The 18,887-nt window shown below is 43.6% G+C and overlaps 2 protein-coding genes across 2 annotated transcripts in view; both read left to right on the top strand.

Moving 5' to 3' along the window:
* Positions 1-1,399: 1,399 nt before the first annotated feature.
* Positions 1,400-16,746, top strand: LOC135530438 (cyclin-F-like; the record flags this gene model as incomplete). Its single annotated transcript, XM_064958764.1, has 11 exons — positions 1,400-1,590; positions 1,755-1,832; positions 6,556-6,710; positions 7,057-7,221; positions 7,638-7,761; positions 7,991-8,171; positions 8,777-8,864; positions 11,118-11,217; positions 11,779-11,912; positions 12,821-13,002; positions 13,998-16,746. Coding segments are annotated over 11 exons (1,877 nt in total), but the record flags the coding sequence as incomplete, so codon positions are not given.
* A 703-nt stretch (positions 16,747-17,449) lies between these two features.
* Positions 17,450-18,887, top strand: part of LOC135530437 (phospholipid-transporting ATPase ABCA3-like) — an 89,596-nt gene continuing 88,158 nt past the window's right edge. Inside the window, exon 1 of the mRNA XM_064958763.1 lies at positions 17,450-17,689. The gene's annotated coding sequence lies outside the window, so the exon portion shown is untranslated. The remainder of the gene's footprint in view (positions 17,690-18,887) is intronic.

The following is an 18,887-nucleotide window of genomic DNA, read 5'->3' as shown; positions in this document are numbered from 1 at the left end:
GTGGTTCAGAGGTTTACTTACATTAAGGTGACTGTGCTTTTAAACAGCTTGGAAAATTCCAGAAAATGAAGTCATGGCTTTAGAAGCTTCTGATAGGCTAATTGCTCATTTGAGTCAATTGGAGGTATACCTGTGGATGTATTTCAAGGCCTACCTTCAAACTCAGAGCCTCTTTGCTTTACATCATGGGAAAATCAAAAGAAATCAGACCTCAGAATTCCACACAAGTATGGTTCATCTTTGGGAGCAATTTCCAAACGCCTGAAGGTACCATGTTCATCTGTACAAACAATAGTACGCAAGTAAAACACTGTGGGACCACACAGCCGTCATACCACTCAGGATGGAGACGCGTTCTGTCTCCTAGAGATGAATGTACTTTGGTATGAAAAGTGCATATCAATCCCAGAACGACAGCAAAGGACCTTGTGAATATGCTGGAGGAAACAGATACAGAAGTATCTATATCCACAGTAAAACGAGTTATATCGACACAACCTGAAAGGCCGCTCGGCAAGGAAGAAGCCACTGCTCCAAAACCGCCATAAAAAAAGCCAGACTGTGGTTTGCAACTGCACATGGGGACAAAGATCGTACTTTTTGAAGAAATGTCCTCCGGTCTGATGAAACTAAAATAGAACTGTTTGGCCATAATGACCATTATGTTTGGAGGGAAAAGGGAGGCCTGCAAGTTGAAGAACACCATCCCAACCATGAAGCACGGGGGTGGCAGCATGTTGTAGGGGTGCTTTGCTGCAGGAAGGACTGGTGCACTTTACAAAATAGATGCCATCATGAGGGAGGAAAATGTACATGGATATACTGAAGCAACATCTCAAAGCATCAGTCAGGAAGTTAAAGCTTGGTCCAAATGGGTCTTCCAAATGGACAATGACCCCAAGCATACTTCCTAAGTTGTGGCAAAATGGCTTAAGGTCAACAAAGTCAAGGTATTGGAGTGGCCATCACAAAGCCCTGACCTCAATCCTATAGAACGTTTGTGGGCAGAACTGAAAAAGTGTGTGCGAGCAAGGAGGCCTACAAACCTGACTCAGTTACACCAGCTCGTTCAGGAAGGGGCTAAAATTCACCCAACTTATTGTTGGAAGCTTGTGGAAGGCTACCAGAAATGTTTGACCCAAGTTAAACAATTTAAAGGCAATGCTACCAAATACTAATTAAGTGTATGTAAACTTCTGACCCACTGGGAATGTGATGAAAGAAATTAAAAGTTGAAATTACTATTATTCTGACATTTCACATTCTTACAATTAAGTGGTGGTCCAAACTGACCTAAGACAGGGAATTTCTACTAGGATTAATAGGATTAAATGTCTGGAATTGTGAAACATATGTAACAAGGTTCTGCATACTCAGAACTCTGTTACATATTCAGTAGGCCTTGTTGTGCTGGATAGAGAGGAGTATTTAAATGTGCTGTTTGAAACACTGACTACTGAAACATGGTTTCAATCTGTGTTTCAGGAGGACGACAAGCGCGCCGAGGCCCTGACGCTACTTGAAGAGTCGTCTCAGTCGGGCTGTCTACAGAGCGCTTACCTGCTTTGGGAACATAACCGGAAAACCGCAGTGAGTTTCCCTTCTCTCTGGTTCTCCACATCTCAAAAGGCTTTGTTTATGTTACAATGTATGTTGTGTAGTTAAAGGGTGTAAAATGTGATATAAAACCCCTGTTGTGTTGATGTTAGTCGAACTACCTGATAACTTATTGTGGTCCTGTGCTGTCTTCTCAGATGGCGGACCCAGGCAGGTACCTCCAGTTCATACGCACGCTCAGGGACTACGCAGCCAAAGGATGCTGGGAAGCACAGGTGTGTGTCTATTTGGCTTTGTTTACAGAGGCAGGCCAATTCTGATTGTTTATATATAAAATCAGCTGTTTCCAGCTACAATAGTCATTTACAACATCAACAATGTCTACACTGTAATTGATATTTGAATGGACAAAAAAAATGCAATGTCTACGTGACCCCAAACTTTTGAATGGGTGTGTGTATAATCAGTAAAAAAAGGAACGTCCTCACTGTCAACTGCGTTTATTTTCTGCAAACTTAACATGTGTAGATATTTGTATGAACATAACAAGATTCAACAACTGAGACATAAACTGAACAAGTTCCACAGACATGTGACTAACAGAAATTGTATGTGTCCCTGAACAAAGGGGGGGTCAAAATAAAATGTAACGGTCAGTATCTGGTGTGGCCACCAGCTGCATTAAGTACTGCAATGCATCTTGTACTCACGGACTGCATCAGATTTGCCAGTTTTTGCTGTGAGGTGTTACCCCACTCTTCCACCAAGGCGCCTGCAAGTTCCCCGGACATTTCTGGGGGAATGGGCCTGGCCCTCACCCTCCGATCCAACAGGTCCCAGACGTGCTCCGTGGGATTGAGATCCGGGCTCTTTGCTGGCATTGCAGAACACTGACATTCCTGTCTTGCAGGAAATCACGCACAGAACGAGCAGTATGGCTGGTGGCATTGTCATGCTGGAGGGTCATGTTAGGATGAGCCTGCAGGCAAGGTGCCACATGAGGGAGGAGGATGTCTTCCCTGTAACGTACAGCGTTGAGATTGCCTGCATTGACGACAAGCTCAGTCCGAGGATGCTGTGACTCCGCCCCCAGACCATGATGGACCCTCCAAATCGATCCCGCTCCAGAGTACAGGCCTCTGTGTAACGCTCATTCCTTCAACGATAAACGTGAATCTGACCATCACCCTTGGTGAGACAACTGTCTGGTCTAGAGACGGTGGGTTTATGCCCATAGGTGACGTTGATGTCTGGTGAGGATCTGCCTTACAACAGGCCTACAAGCTCTCAGTCCAGCCTCTCTCAGCCTATTGCAGACAGTCAGAGCACTGATGGAGGGATTGTGCATCCTGGTGTAACTCAGGCAGTTGTTGCCATCCTGTACCTGTCCTGCGGGTGTGATGTACAGATCCTGTGCAGGTGTTGTTACACGTGGTCTGCCACTGCGAGGACAATCAGCTGTTCGTCCTGTCTCCCTGTAGCAGCACTGTCTTAGTTTTCTCACAGTATGGACATTGCAATTTATTTCCCTGGCCACAGCTGCAGTCCTCAGGCATGCTGCAAGGAAGCATATCACGCATATGAGCAGGGACCATGGGCATCTTTATTTTGGTGTTTTTCAGAGTCAGTAGAAAGGCGTCTTTCGTGTCCTTGGTTTTCATAACTGTAACCTTATTTGCCTACCGTCTGTAAGCTGTTAGTGTCTTACGCACCGTTACACAGGTGCATGTTCATTTAATTGTTTATGGTTCATTGAACAAGCATGGGAGACGGTGTTTAAACCTTTTAAAATGAAGATCTGTGAAGTTATTTGGATTTTTACAAATTATCTTTGGAAAGACAAGGTCCTGAAAAAAGGACGCTTGTTTTGGTTGAGTGTGATATTCATATTTTTTATTTATTTCACCTTTGTTTAACCAGGAGGTGTTGAGAACAAGTTCTCATTTACAAGTGCGACCTGGCCAAGATAAGCAGTTTAGTGCAGAGTTACACATGGAGTAAAACCAACATACAGTCAATAGTACAGTATAAACAAGTCTATATACGATGTGAGCAAATGAGGTGAGATAAGAGAGGTAAAAGGCAAAAAAGGCCATGGTGGTAAAGTAAATACAAAATAGCAAGTAAAACACTGGACTGGTAGATTTGCAGTGGAAGAATGTGCAAAGTAGAAATAAAAATAATGGGGGAAGCAAAGAGCAAAATAAATAAATAAATACAGTAGGGAAAGAGGTAGTTGTTTGGGCAAAATTATAGGTGGGCTATGTACAGGTGCAGTAATCTGTGAGCTGCTCTGAAAGTTGGTGCTTAAAGCTAGTGAGGGAGATAAGTGTTTCCAGTTTCAGTGCTTTTTGTAGTTCGTTCCAGTCATTGGAAGCAGAGAACTGGAAGGAGAGGCGGCCAAAGAAAGAATTGGTTTTGGGGGTGACTAGAGAGATATACCTGCTGGAGCGTGTGCTACAGGTGGGAGATGCTATGGTGACCAGCGAGCTGAGATAAGGGGGGACTTTACCTAGCAGGGTCTTGTAGATGACATGGAGCCAGTGGGTTTGGCGACGAGTATGAAGCGAGGGGCCAGCCAACGAGAGCGTACAGGTCGCAATGGTGGGTAGTATATGGGGCTTTGGTGACTAAACAGATTGCACTGTGATAGACTGCATCCAATTTGTTGAGTAGGGTATTGGAGGCTATTTTTAATTGCATCGCCAAAGTCGAGGATTGGTAGAATGGTCAGTTTTACAAGGGTATGTTTGGCAGCATGTCTGAAGGATGCTTTGTTGCGAAATAGAAGCCAATTCTAGATTTAACTTTGGATTGGAGATGTGGGTCTGGAAGGAGAGTTTACAGTCTAACCAGACACCTAGGTTTTGTAGTTGTCCACGTATTCTAAGTCAGAGCCGTCCAGAGTAGTGATGTTGGACAGACGGGCAGGTACAGGCAGTGTTCGGTTCAAGAGCATACATTTAGTTTTACTTGTATTTAAGAGCAATTGGAGGCCACGGAAGGAGAGTTGTAATGGCATTGAAGCTTACCTGGAGGGTTGTTAACACAGTGTCCAAAGACGGGCCAGAAGTATACAGAATGGTGTCGTCTGCATAGAGGTAGATCAGAGACTCACCAGCAGCAAGAGCGACATCATTGATGTATACAGAGAAGAGAGTCTGTCCAAGAATTGAACACTGGCACCCCATAGAGACTGCCAGAGGCCCGGACAAAGCAGACCCTCCGATTTGACAATATAATATACACACACACACTACCATTCAAAAGTTGGTCATTTAAGTATTCCTTGTTTTTGAAAGAAAAGCAATAAAGGTTTGTCCATTAAAATCACATCACATCGATCAGAAATACAGTGTAGACATTGTTAATGTTGTAAATTACTACTATTAACTGTTATATGGAATATCTACATAGGTGTACAGAGGCACATTATCAGCAACCATCACGCCTGTGTTTCAATGCCACGTTGTGTTAGCTAATCGAAGTTTATCATTTTTAAAGGCTAATCTATCATTAGACAACCTTTTTGCAATTATGTTTGCACAGCTGAAAACTGTTGTTCTGATTAAAGAAGTCATAAAACTGTCCTTTCTTTAGACTAGTTGAGTATCTGGAGCATCAGAATTTGTGGGTTCAATTACAGGCTCAAAATGGCCAGAAACAAAACTTACTTCTGAAACTCGTCTATACTTGTTCTGAGAAATTAAGGCTATTCCATGCGAGAAATTACCAAGGATCTGAACATCTCGTACATTTCTGTACTACTCCCTTCACAGAGTAGCGCAAACGGACCCCAACGAGAATAGAATGAGTGGGAGTGCACAACTGCGCAAGAGGACAAATACATTGGTGTCTAGTTTGAAAAACGGATGCCTCACAAGTCCTCAACTGGCAGCTTCATTAAATAATACCTGCAAAACACCAGTCTCAACATAAACCGTGAAGAGACAACTCCGGGATGCTGGCCTTCTCGGCCGTATCTCAAGACTGGCCAATTAAAAGGAAGTGACTACTATGGGCAAAAGAACAAAGACACTGGACAGAGGAAGATTGGAAAAAAAGTGTTATGGACAAACTAATCTAAGTTTGAGGTGTTTTGATCACAAAGAATATTTGTGAGATGCAGAAAAGATGGAGTGCTTGATGCCATCTGTCACGCATGGTGGAGGGCATTGTGACGGTCTGGGGGTGCTTTGGTGGTGATAAAGTGGGAGATTTGTACAGGGTAAAAGGGATCTTGAAGAAGGTAGGCTATCACTCCATTTTGCAACGCCATACCCTGTGGACGGTGCTTAATTGGAGCCAATTTCCTCACACAACAGGACAATGACCCAAAGCACAGATCCAAGCAATGCCATAACTGTTTAGTGAAGAAGCAGTCAGCTGGTATTCTGTCTATAATGGAGTGGCCAGCACAGTCACTGGATCTCAACCCTATTGAGCTGTTGTGGGAGCAGATTGACCATAAGTGTCCATCAAGCCAATCCAACTTGTGGGAGGAGCTTCGGGAAGCATGGGGTGAAACCTCTTCAGATTACCTCCAACAAATTGTCGACTAGAATGTCAAAGGTCTGCAAGGCTGTAATTGCTGCAAATGGATGATTCTTTGACAAAGCCAAGTTTGAAGTACAAATCATTATTTCTAACCTCTTGACTCTGTTATCCATCAGAATTGAATAGGAAATAATGACATTTCTAAGTGACCCCCAAATTTTTGTACGGTTGTGTGTCTATATCTCCAATGGCATAGACATGATAATGTAGCCGTTGACTAGAACAGGCAGCCCAAATCCACACACAGACTAAATCTATGGTTTTGTTTATTCTCCCAACCATTTAAAGTGGATTAATCCTTGAGGATGTTACTGAGCACAGGTGGTGTTTTTATTTTATTTTTACATTCTTCATCCTGTTGAGCTTGCTTGGCAGGCCTGGCATGACTTTTGACCTGTGCCCTTTGACCTTTTCTCTCTCTGTGTGTGTGCATGCTTCCAGCTGTCCCTGGCCAAGGTGTGCAGCAGTGACAACCCGCTGGGTCTGGAGCAGAGGGCCTGTGCTGACCTTGTGGCCCAGCTGTTTCGCTCATGTCCCCCCGTGCCCCGACGCAGGGCGGAGGAGGTGCTCCGACAGGGCATCAACGACACCATGAGGTAACCTACTGGTTTGGTCTGGAACTGACTGTTCCCACACTGAAGATCACTTGATTTCGTACCAATTGTGTTGTTTTATCAATTTTGGTTAATGTCTCGCGTTAAGGGCAAAGATTCTTTATTTGAAGGGGCTTTCAAAATTCTAAGCACTCTTAATGACTTGGCTAGTAAAATATAGGTAAAAATAAATAAATATGCTATTTACTATCATAACCACATTTTTCTAGGTACATAACATTATTAATCTCTCTCTCCTGTGCCTCCTCTCCCCTCACAAGGTACATTTAGTGTTTATCTCTCGTGTGTCTCCATCTCTAGGTGCATAACAGTATTCATCTCTCTCTAGATACATCCTGGTGGACTGGTTGGTGGAGGTAACCACCATGAAGGACTTCTCCAGCCTGACGCTCCACGTGACGGTGGGCTGTGTGGACCGCTACCTGGCCCTGCGCTCCGTGCCCAAGGCCCGCCTGCAGCTGCTGGGCATCGCCTGCATGGTTGTCTGCACGCGGTAAGAGACAGAAAACGTTGGAGGTGGATGTAGCATCATTCGGGTTGGGACGTTCCTGTAATTTTCCCAAAATGCCCAGGTTTTCCACTATTCCTGGTTGGGAATGTTGCATCCTGCTTATTCCTTCCTGATTTTGGGAAAGTAGCTGGATTTTTGCAACCCGAAGCATGATACAAACTAGTCAGTATTTTATCCCCTATGTAGTCTGCCTTGATGTACAGTACATCTGTATTCACTTGATCAGCTTTAGCTAAAGGCAGGTGCTCCAGTGCAACAAAGCCTCTTTCTGAGGGGTTTTCAATGTTCAGAATTATGAGACTGTACGTAAACAAGCGTTATTTACTGGACTAGTTCAGGTCGTCCCTCCCTGTTTCAGTGTGTTTTCTGCCTAATGAATATGACGTCTCCTTCTCTAGGTACATCAGTAAGGATATCCTGACCATCCGGGAGGCGGTGTGGCTCACAGACAACACCTACAAGTATGAGGACCTGGTCCGCATGATGGGGGAGGTCGTCTCTGTGCTGGAGGGCAAGATCAGGGTGAGTGGAGAAAACACACACTGTCTATACCCATCTTATGTCAACATGTTTAGTCTGCCCTGATGATGGCACCTGTATTTGTTTCATCAGCTTGGGTTAAAGGCATCTGTTGAAGTGAAAATATATATATATTTTTTTGGGGGGGGGGTTCAAAATTATCAACTGTCTTTAGTCCTTTCTAGTAATTTTTATTTCTATGAGTTCAACTCATTTGGTGTTGTCTCAGCAGACTCCCACTCTGCTGGACTACGGCCAGGTGCTGCTGTCTCTGTTACCCCTAGAGCGGCTCAGTGTCCACCTGTTCAGCTACTTGTGTGAGCTCACCTTGCTCTACTCAGCCCTCACTACATACTCCTCAGCCCACCTGGCCAATGCCATCCTGCTGCTCACACGGGCACTGCACCACTACGGTAAGGCGGGCAAACAGGCAGTCTACGGTTGTGTCCCAAATGGCACATTGCGCTGTAGTGCACTATATAGGGAACAGGATGCCATTTGGGACACGGACCATTTGTCTTCTAAACTCTGTCTACAAACTGATATGTAACCTACCCCGATGATGTCTTTCTGTATTCACTTGATCAGCTTCGAACTGAAGTGTAACAAAAAAAAATATTTCTGAGGGGGTGGTCTTCAAAATTGAGATTTATCTGCTCAGTAACCATACATGACACACACACTGTTGACCTAGGTTTTCAAACACCCCTAGAGCAGTGGTATTCAAACCTTTTTAGCAGGGACCCCATTTTTCTTCCCAGCAGAACTTCCGGGGATCCCATTATTTTCAACATTTCTTGCAACCCCTATTTTTTGGGGGGGCCAACACTAGGTTCCCTGTTACCCACCCTTTGAATACCTAGTCTAGTTCATCAGCTTCTCATTAAAACTTCTGAGGCGTTATTTTAATATTTGTTGAACAGTTGGACGTCATATCAGTCTTGATGCTCTAGTGTGTCGCCTTGACCCCTGCTCTAGTGTGTCGCCTTGACCCCTGCTCTTCCTCTCTGCATTGCAGCTCCCATCTGGCCCATCCAGCTGGCTGAGTATACAGGCTTCTCCAAGCAGGACCTGGTCCCCTGCACTTTACTACTCTATGTCAAGTGGTAAGTTATAATGCCACGGACGTCCTAGAAATCACTATAACCGGTTATTAAACAGTTCTATATGCATACTAGATACAAGGGCTTATGCTAGTCTGGGTTAGAAAGTCCTCTTGTACTGTTCTTTCTCCAATATTTGTTCCCTCTATTTCTCTCCCTTGTAATCCAATGCCTGACAAACAAGGGGTGCTCGCTGGCTTGACTTTGTTCTCATGAGGGTTACCAAGGTGATAGAGGCATATTGGCAGAGGAGGGTGGGTGTGTAGCTGTGAAAGCAAAACACACAACCCTCACACTACTGCTACAAATACACTGTAAAAGTTGGTCGGCTAGAGAGATTTGACCTCAGGTGTCAAATCTGTGTCAAGCTGATAGTTCGAAGATGTCAGCAATTACATACTAGAGAACAGAAAATCCTCCATACTGCAATTGCCAGTATGGCTTGTTTTATGAAGTTTACACATCGTCCAGCCGTAGTCTAAGAGCTTTTGTGGCTATTCATTGTTGACTGAAACCAAGCTGTTTCTATTTTAGCTGGCCTGCTGGTTGTGGTAGTAAACAACCTCGTTAGCATGCAGGCTAGCTGTGGTGAGTATCAATAGCCCCTCTTCCTGGAGATCCCCATTGTCCCTCAGCAGCCCATCCTGCTATCAATTAGTATTCTAGCAATTAGCATTTCTCCCCTTTTTTCATTCCGTTACTAGTTAACACAGCCACAAAGTCATAAACCCTGCCTATTTAAAAAAATAAATAAAAAAATCTGATTTTAAGAATAGAAACCAAACCTAAAACTGCTAACCTTGTGCCCAATCCTAACCTTAAATTATTTTGTATGTTTATTGCTAATTTTTACTTTGGGGCTGTGTTATCTAGTGGAAGAAAAACAATTCTGGGAAGCAGCAATGGGGGAATGACAGACGGCGGTTAGTTGTGCTAATTAGCGCTGTCAGCGCATGATTAGAACCAATCATTAGCTTGTTTTGAAAGATTTTTTTATACTTGTAGTCTTCGTTAGGGGGAATAAGGCAACACTAGCGTACATGCAGGTGTGTTATTTAGAATGTGTTTGTGAGAAGACATCTTTATATAACTTACTGAGATGGGTTTTTTTTCCATTCCTCGGTTCATCATCCACACACTAGTCAATGTGAAGTGCTATTTAAAGGACTGCGCCAGTATTATTACAATCCTGAAGTGTTCTCTGGGCACCATTACTGTAGAACCCCCTGCAGGTCAGAAAGGTAGCAGTTCTGATGAATGCCATGCTTCTTTTCAATATGAGTGTGATTTCAAGCAGGTGAGGAATGCCAATCTCCTATAGTGATTTTAGTTGAAGAGATGAAAGGTTGTGTTTTGGTCCTCTTAGCCCTTTTGATCAGGCTGGGTTTTCTGTGTGTGTGGTAGGTGGTTTTTACCACATGGGTGGTTAAGACTCCGCCCACTCACAATCTCCCTCACCCCCTCCGTCTCCTTCATGTCCCCGGCAGGAGGGCTGTCAGTTGCTGTCTCATTATAAAGCCAGTAAAATGCACCGACCGCTGTTTGTCTTTCACCGCACACTTACAGAGGCCAGCTCCTGCTGTTCTACGTTTTCCCTCCTGCAGTTCTTTGAGCACACTGTAGAAAATCACATGAAGTCACATACTTATAAAGACAAATGAACAAAGTAGTGTGGTGATTTCTTAGACTGTTGCAAGCCAGCGCTGCAGACAGACAAATTGGACAATGGTATTGATTACAAGATCAGGTTGTTTGTTTGTGGCTATGTCCTAAATTGTCTCCTATTCCCTAGTGCACATGCAGTGCACAAGGTAGTGCAATGTGTAGGGAGTGGGGTGCCATTTGGGACGCACAAAATCTGCTCCTGTTAACCACAACGTAGATCATCATTAGCGAAGGGTCACAGTGACCCTGATGCAGAGGGCCGTATGGGTGGGGTGTTGGCTGGGATCGAAAGGTGAGTGGGAGGGAGCTGGACCTAGGGTGTGTGTGGCAGGGAGGGAGGGGGTGTGTTTGCTAAGGACTGTGTGTGTGGGGGATGACTCACCCTGCACCATACTTGTGTGAGTCAGACTAGTGGGAGGCACTGCACTTTATTGACAACGTCCAATTTTCAAACAAAGTACTATCATATACTGATATGATTTCCCATTGGATCTAACACAGTTGGAGAACACAGACTGGATGATTAATCATGCTCCTCTCTTCTTTCATGTCTCTTTCTTCTCTCTTCTTTCTCCTCTCTCTCTCTGACAGCTTCAGTAAGGATGTACCCAAAGACTACAGGCAAATGTCTCTGACAGGTGTCAAGCAGAGGTTTGAGGATGAGGCCTACCAACACATCAGCAACGAAAAGGTGAGCTTGTCATCTCCTGACATGGACTGTTGCCTTTTTCAAACTAGTATGTCAAGGCGAAGTGCACAATGCTGGGCTGCTGGCCTGGATATTCTCCTTTTGGCTGTACTGGTGGTGTGCACATCGTAGCAAAACTAGGGATGGGAATCGCCAGGGACCCCGCAATATGACATTATCACAATACTTAGGTGCTGATATATGTATTGTGATTCGGTGTTCCAAACATTGGTCACTATATGTCTGTTACAGAGCGCATGAGAATGAGTTTTGATTGGCAAAAAAAATAAACAATTATAGGATGAAAAATAGTGAGTTTTTGTACAGGTACAGCTGACTAGTGCTAACTAACGTTACCTAGTGTTCTTTCCTTTTTACAAATCAATATTTGGAGTCATAATATCAATATGATGTTGTCCCCTCCATCACTAGGCAAAGAAAAACAAGATGTTCTTATTGGACAAATTCAGATAGTACCTCTCAGTTGAAGAGCTTTGTCTTCCAGTTTGTGCCTACTTAACACTACCCTAACCAGTGTGTTTGTGTACCTGTGTTCTCTCCCAGGTGATTGATTTCAAGGAGCTGTGTCAGGTCCTGGAGGTCCCTGAGGTGGAACCCTACATGGTGCTGCCCAGCCCCACGGGCCAGCCAGCTGACATCCACACCTTCCTCTCCTCCCCCTCCAGCAACAGCAAGAGGTGGGTTCCTACGTTAAGCCACTCAAATGTGAGAGCAATATAATGATTACTGTGCTCTCTTTTATAGGCCAGGGAGGATTTTCCTCTGTCCAATCCTTGCCAAGTGTCTAGGCAGATTGTCAAAGCTTGGGGTTAATTTGGGATTGGGCAAGTGTGACCACTCTCACGGAGCCTTTTATGGTGGTTGTCCAGCGCTGGTCTCATCCAAAAAAGTGCTTTCAAACCAAAGTTGTTTGTTTATGCTGTACTGAGTAATTGCCATCTGCCCACTAGATGACCACAATGGAAATAAATATTCAACTTTGTCATCCTTTATGACTTTAACATTTAAAAAAACATTGAATTAACTGAACTAAGAAGACAGAGTAGCTCGGTTTCATCAAATAGGTTACATATTTTCATGCAAAAAATTTAAAAAAAATCTCCACAGAGAAAATCTGCAAGTTTTTATACCAGTGGTGTTTCTGCCGAACGGCCTGCGTGATGATGTAGTGCACACAATGTACCTTTTGGCTAAGCCTTTTTCATGTACCGAATACAAATCTGAAGTCCAGTGCATTTCCATGGCATTTTCCACTTGACTGATTTTAGTTTTGTCAGAAAGCTGTGTTAAACAAACTATTCCTACCTGCAGGACAGGCTTGTATACATGAGATTATTATGGAGAAGACTGGGAATATTTCTATTAGTCAAGCATCGATCATCATGTCAACAGAATAAGACCCTCTATTTCTTGTGAAGGAGCATCAAGCTCATCACTGTGCACTTTCACCACCCGGTGACATTCTTCATAACTTCCATCTGTAGCCTAATAAACTGCATGGTTTCCCCAGTCCTAGTGAGAGGACCACACACATATCACGTGACTCCAAGCTTACTTGGATAAATATGCTTTTTCTCTCCCCCAGGAGACGGGAGGAGTCCTTGCCTGTGCACCGAGGCAGCTTTGTGGCCACACCCACAGCTGAGCTGTCCACTCAGGAAGAGACCCTGGTGGGGGACATGCTGGACTGGAGCCTGGACACCTCATGCTCCGGATACGAGGGGGACCAGGAGAGCGAAGGAGAGAAGGAGGCCAAGGAGGGAGAGAGTGAGTGGAGGGTATCAACTATATGAGTTCTGATCATTTATGATCAGCTCTTTACCAGGGGTGTATTCACTAGGAACCAAACAGGGAGGGACCTACCTGAATGTGTCCAATAAGAAACACCTGTTTTTTGTTTTCCATTGCAAAGCTTACACTAATGAATACACCCCAGCCCTATCTAGAGATGGGGGTTAATGGAAGACGGTGTCATGCTGGCCATTCTAACTGGTGAACTAGATGTAGTGACATCACTATGTACTGGAAGACATAGTCTGACATTATTCTCCTTATGTGGGGTACAGACCAGACTGCTCAGAGGCAGACACGCATGCAAAACGCAGCATCATATGATGCAAAACGCAGCATCATATGATGCAAAATGCATCGTACCGGCGGCTGTATTTCTGCATTTTGAAAGTTGAATATCTTGAAATCTATTGCGCAATTGTTTTTCACTACATCAGCAATGGACTAATGAAACAAATACAAAGAGTTTGTGTGCCGTTTTCCTTTTAAGGCATCCATAATTGATAGTGACGGGGAGGAAATCGATAGTTGTGTATATCAGTATTTCAGGATGATTATTATATCGATATTTGACTCTGAAGTATGGATTTGTAAAATAAATAAATAATTGACTGTAGCTAGCGCTAGTCGGCTCTACTGGCGCCAAAACTCTGGTATTTTTCTTCCCGTAGCTTGTTTTCCACCTTTAAAAAAAAAAAGAAAAGAATAATGATCAATATATTTTCAGCTCTTTTATTTTATTTCCGTGACTGATCAAAACTCAATTTCTCATGTTCTCTTATCTGCAGCAGACATAGTGAGCAATATGTTGGCAACCTCAAATCGCAATACATATAGAATCTTAAATATAGAATCGTGTATCATGATATCGTGTGGTCCCAATGATTGACATGGGTTGGATTTTTGTTCACATGAGGTCACTACACTCACTATGATATGCTGCCAAGCTAACAGTATCTTCTTCTGTGTAGCCTCTGTTCTGGCCATTACACTGGAGCTAGCAACGGAGCCCGAGGACTCAAAACTGCACTGCCGAGCCCTCTCCAGCGACGATGACAGTTTCTGTGAGGGGAACAAAGATGAAGAGGAGTATGAAGGGGAGGGGAGTGCCAGGAGCCGACTGCGAGAGCCCCTCTCCTCATTCATCACAACTGACTTCCACAGCTCAGGCTACTCCTCCGTCCAGAGTGCCAGCCCTTCCTCCAATTCCTCTTCCCTCCTGATGCCCTGCACCTTCACGGCGCTGCCTCCGGACCCCACTCCAGGCTCCACCTCCAGCATCACGGAGGCTCTGCCTGGGTTCCGCCTCCTGGTGCCGGTGCAAAGACCCCGGGCTGCAGCTCGCAAACAGGTAAAGAGGAAGAACGCAGCAGCTCACAGCGGAGGGGAGAGGGAAGGGGAGGATGAAGAGGTGGTATATGCCTCAAGTGTCGGTTTCCTAAGCCTGTAAGCACTGACTTGACTCACCGTTGAATGGATTCAGATGATTTTCTACCACCCTGCCTCAACTTCACCCTCTTTTGCCATGGTCGCGTTCATTAGGCACCAAACTGAAGACAAACAGACCCAAAAGTAAAGGGACTACCTGGACTTGTCCAATAAGAAATTATAATTTCTGTCTCCTGTTGAAAAAGTTTAAATGTTCCTGCCCTAATGAACACGACCCAGGAGCACTGTTCTGTCGTTGACAATATTCTACATTTCATGAGGGCCTGAAATCTGCACTGGTTCCTGGAACGCCATAAGATCACAAATACCTGTTGTAAGCTTTACACACAAACCCAAACGGTCTCTCCAGAATCCAGACTTTTTTATTTTGTTACATTCCGCACGAGTAAACAGACATCTTCTGCTTGAGAAAGATCAGATGGCTCCCTCTCATATTTCACTGACTTCGGCTGTATCCCAAATGACACCCTATTCCCTATGTAGTGCACTACTTTGACCAGATTCCTACCCAATTCCTGTTCAAAAGTAGTGCACTGCATAGGGAAGAGGGTGTCATTTGTGAGACTACCTTCATCAGCTGAAAAACCATTGGAACTGCTCTTCACTATCCACCTCATGACTTTGTTACATTGCATTGATCCAGATTGTGTTCCGCGCTGGTCTCACACATTGACTTTTGCAACAACAACCTATCTCAGATTTCAAAGGATTGCAGCTACCACCTAAAAAAAGAGACACCTCACGGACCATTTTGAAATATGTCTGTATGAAGACTTCCACATGTGAAAAGAACCACAACCTGCATTGTTGACTGTATTTGATTACAATTATTAATCGATGCAACAGTTTTTGTTTTGCTCTCTGCAACTCTTCTGATGTTGGGAGTTTCATGAATCCCCGTTTATACCAGTGAAGAGATTCTGATATGCACTGCCTGTACAGAATGGTCAGGAGTTGGCTGCTCTGTACTAGCCTGGGATCCAAACTGAGTAGTGAAACAAAGCCAAGTTCAGTTTGGATTCCAGGCTCGATCTGTACTTTAGATATCTACTATTGTTTAGTCTAAAGCCTTATTTTGAGTCTGGATTTTCTCTGATCCATTTTTGTCATTTGTTTGTTCACATACCAAAGGTACTTCAAAACTTAATTGAGGGGACTATCAGGTAAATAGCTTTTACCTGTGAAGATTCCTGTGAATTCAAGTGTACGGAAATACATTCTTAGCTACAGTTTTGTATGTACTGTACATGTGCTGCATGTATGTTACTGTTTAGAGTTGGCGCACAGGAGAGAACCTATACTACAGGAACAAATCAATTCTACAAGCTTTAACAAGAGCAAGGTATTGTTTCATTTGAAAACAGCAACATTTTGTAGAAGCAGAATATTTCAGTCATCTCCACCACCCCTAACCTTTGACCCCATAACACCTAATTTCATGGGTGAGAGCACATGATTACATCTGTCTGTTAGAAACCACTAAAATTGATGCCCTAGAAATATAATAGATGATTGTATTTCTATGGTTCAATCATCAGTGATGTCATCTGAACATTGAGCCATGAACATTGACCAATGAGGTCACAGTTTTGTCGAAGCAAGTCTATTCGTTTTGCCCACCGTTTCTCCCAATGGGTTCGTCTTGAATGAGGTCTGGCACTTCTATTGAATGAGGAGCGTTTGTTTTTCCACAGTGATGTTTTCTATGCTTGAACAATCAACTACTAATGTTATTCCATTAAGTGGATTTGCATTGCCTCCTTTTGGGGAAACGGAAGTGAAGACACTAAAAGGCAAATGATTACTTGATGTGTTGATAAGTACTGTATGCCTTCATCAGGACACGGAGTCCTTGGGCTCCGTCTGAAATGTCATCCTATTCCATATGTAGTGCACTTCTTTTGCCCGCAGCCTCATTGGTCTGGTCAAAGTAGGGCACTGAATAGGGTGCCATTTCAGACACACCCCTTGTGCACAAATGATTGTGACTGTAAATATGTTTTTAAAACTGTTAGGTCAGACTCTTATATCCCTGGTCTGTTATGTACATATGTAAATGTGGTGGGGGGAAGAAAGAACTGTGACAATATGCCTTTTACTTGAAATTGGATGATTGGTTTTGGCTTCATTCCAAGAAGTACACGTCTTTTTCTACATAAAGGTTGACATTTGGCTTGTTTTTTGTCTACATTGTACCATCAAGTGACTTGTGTGAAGATATTTCTGTGCACCCGGTATCAATTTCTATTAAAACAAGCATGTGGACTTGCAGATGTATGTGTTGAATATTTGCTTTGACTGACACTCCCTCAACCTGTTCCACCCTTTTTAACTGCCCTGCCCAGGGAGCAGTACGACCGCCAGGGGGCCACACCCGGAGCGTTCACACACACTCATTTGAATATTTTAATTTAACCTAAGTAGGCAAGTCAGTTAAGAACATTCTTATTTACAATGATGGCCGAACCTGGACGATGCTGGGCCAATTGTGCGATGCCCTATGGGAATCCCAATCAGGGCTGGTTGTGATACAGCCTGGATCCGAAGCCGTGGTGTCTCTAACACTGATATGCAGTGCCTCAGACTGCTGCTCCACTCGGTAGTTAAAAATACAGTATGTATGCACATGAATTTATGTGCAAAGAGTTGCACTGATGAGAAAGGGTTTATTTTCTTAATATCAAACTGATATAAGTAAAGTATTCTTGCTTATATAATTATTGGACCATGCAATTGTCACAAGTTTAAATGACTATACAATAGCACCCCAGCTACAGAATACCCAGAGACACACAAGTTTCATGTCCCCAAATGACTCCTGTATTTCGAAAGAAAAGGGAACATACGGTTAGTGCTATTCGGGATCATTGGGACGTCCCGGGCAGCAAGGAGCCAACGAAACCCCCACACACAGCTGGTGTAGGGTCATGTGACAGACAGGATACGGTCACGTGATTGCCTCTGTTGACGATTGTATCTGGATTTGCACAATGAATTCGGCCTTTCACTGTGTCTGGTGCAATGTCATCGCCTCCCTAACTGGCGTTTACTGAGTAAAAATACACACTTTCACAGCCAAACGAACGCAACCTCGGGTGTTAAGTCGAACGTCAACAGAGAGGACATGTAAAGCCATCGTTTTGAAAAGGAGGAATTGTATACGCTGACTAAGGAGAACACATTAAGTTCACATATCGAGCCTTTCTTTTATAAGGTAAGGTTGCCTTGTATTTGGAATGATTCAATAAGGGTTTCATAAAACTGTGTTTAATAGTTGTTCTGAGACTAAAATAAATTACATATCATAAAGCAACGTTATTTTGGGGAAAATATTTGTTTTGGACCTGCTTCACCAGTATTGGGGATTGTCGTTTGTCCAATCATTTAGGCCAAATAATTCGATTGGACCAATAACCGTGAAAACCGGAGGGCATAATTTCTATAAAAAATGCAGACGTATTATTTGCGTTACATCTATCATGTTTATATCAAGACCAACATCACTTGGACGTTCATCTTAGTTTAGTCAGCAACTGACGTTCAATTTTCACATGAACGACAAATCGTATATAATTACTGCATCAGCATTGCGTTTGTAAATGCATGAAAGGGAAAGGGGATACCTATTCAGTTGTACAGATGAAGGCATTCAGTTGAAATGTGTCTTCCGCAGGTAATGTCCTTTGTCTATCCCTTATGCAATGATTTAAAATTAAACATTAATAGCTTAATTCTAGAGTTTAGACAGAATATTTGTTGATTTAAATGAATTTGGGCCTAATATTAGGCCATGAAAGAGATGCATTTTTGAGATTAATGACACTGCTTTTTCTATCATACATTCGTCTTTAATTAGATCTTCAGCACATAAACTTTAGCATGAAGACACTGCCTCTGAGAGTTTTATTCCCTACCTTCCTCACCCAATGAACTAATATTACTATTCTGGTGTGACCCTCCGAACGTGACACAAGAAGACACACTGACCATTGGCAAGAAGTACAAGGGTTGATAAATGTTCCTAACTCCCCTTTCACAGAGGAGCCCTATTTCTTTGAGGCCAGTCACAACAGCAGTCCCTTTGTCTAAACAGAAAGACATAATCAGATTTGTAGCAACTGAGGATAGAGAGGCCTTATATTTCAAAAAGGAAGTTACCTGCCTTGCCTTCACACACAGTGAATGTAGTGGTGATTTAGGTCTTGGTGGTGGTGAATGATATGACAGGTGCATGACGGTTGTCATCTGTCCGCAGCAGACCATTCGGTGTTGCTCTCCAAGGCTGTTGAAACAGAGTTTCAGGGCCATTGAAGTTGATTGACAGGAAAGGGTACGGCTCACATCGGGATTATACCCCTTTTGCACCGCAGAGTGCAGCCAAGCTGTGCTGCACTGGCCCAATTCTGCATCAA

Source organism: Oncorhynchus masou, unplaced genomic scaffold, assembly GCF_036934945.1.
Source record: "Oncorhynchus masou masou isolate Uvic2021 unplaced genomic scaffold, UVic_Omas_1.1 unplaced_scaffold_1342, whole genome shotgun sequence".
NCBI lineage: Eukaryota > Metazoa > Chordata > Actinopteri > Salmoniformes > Salmonidae > Oncorhynchus > Oncorhynchus masou.
The sequence above is the reverse complement of the archived record's forward strand: the minus strand, read 5'-3'. Positions and strand labels throughout refer to the sequence as shown.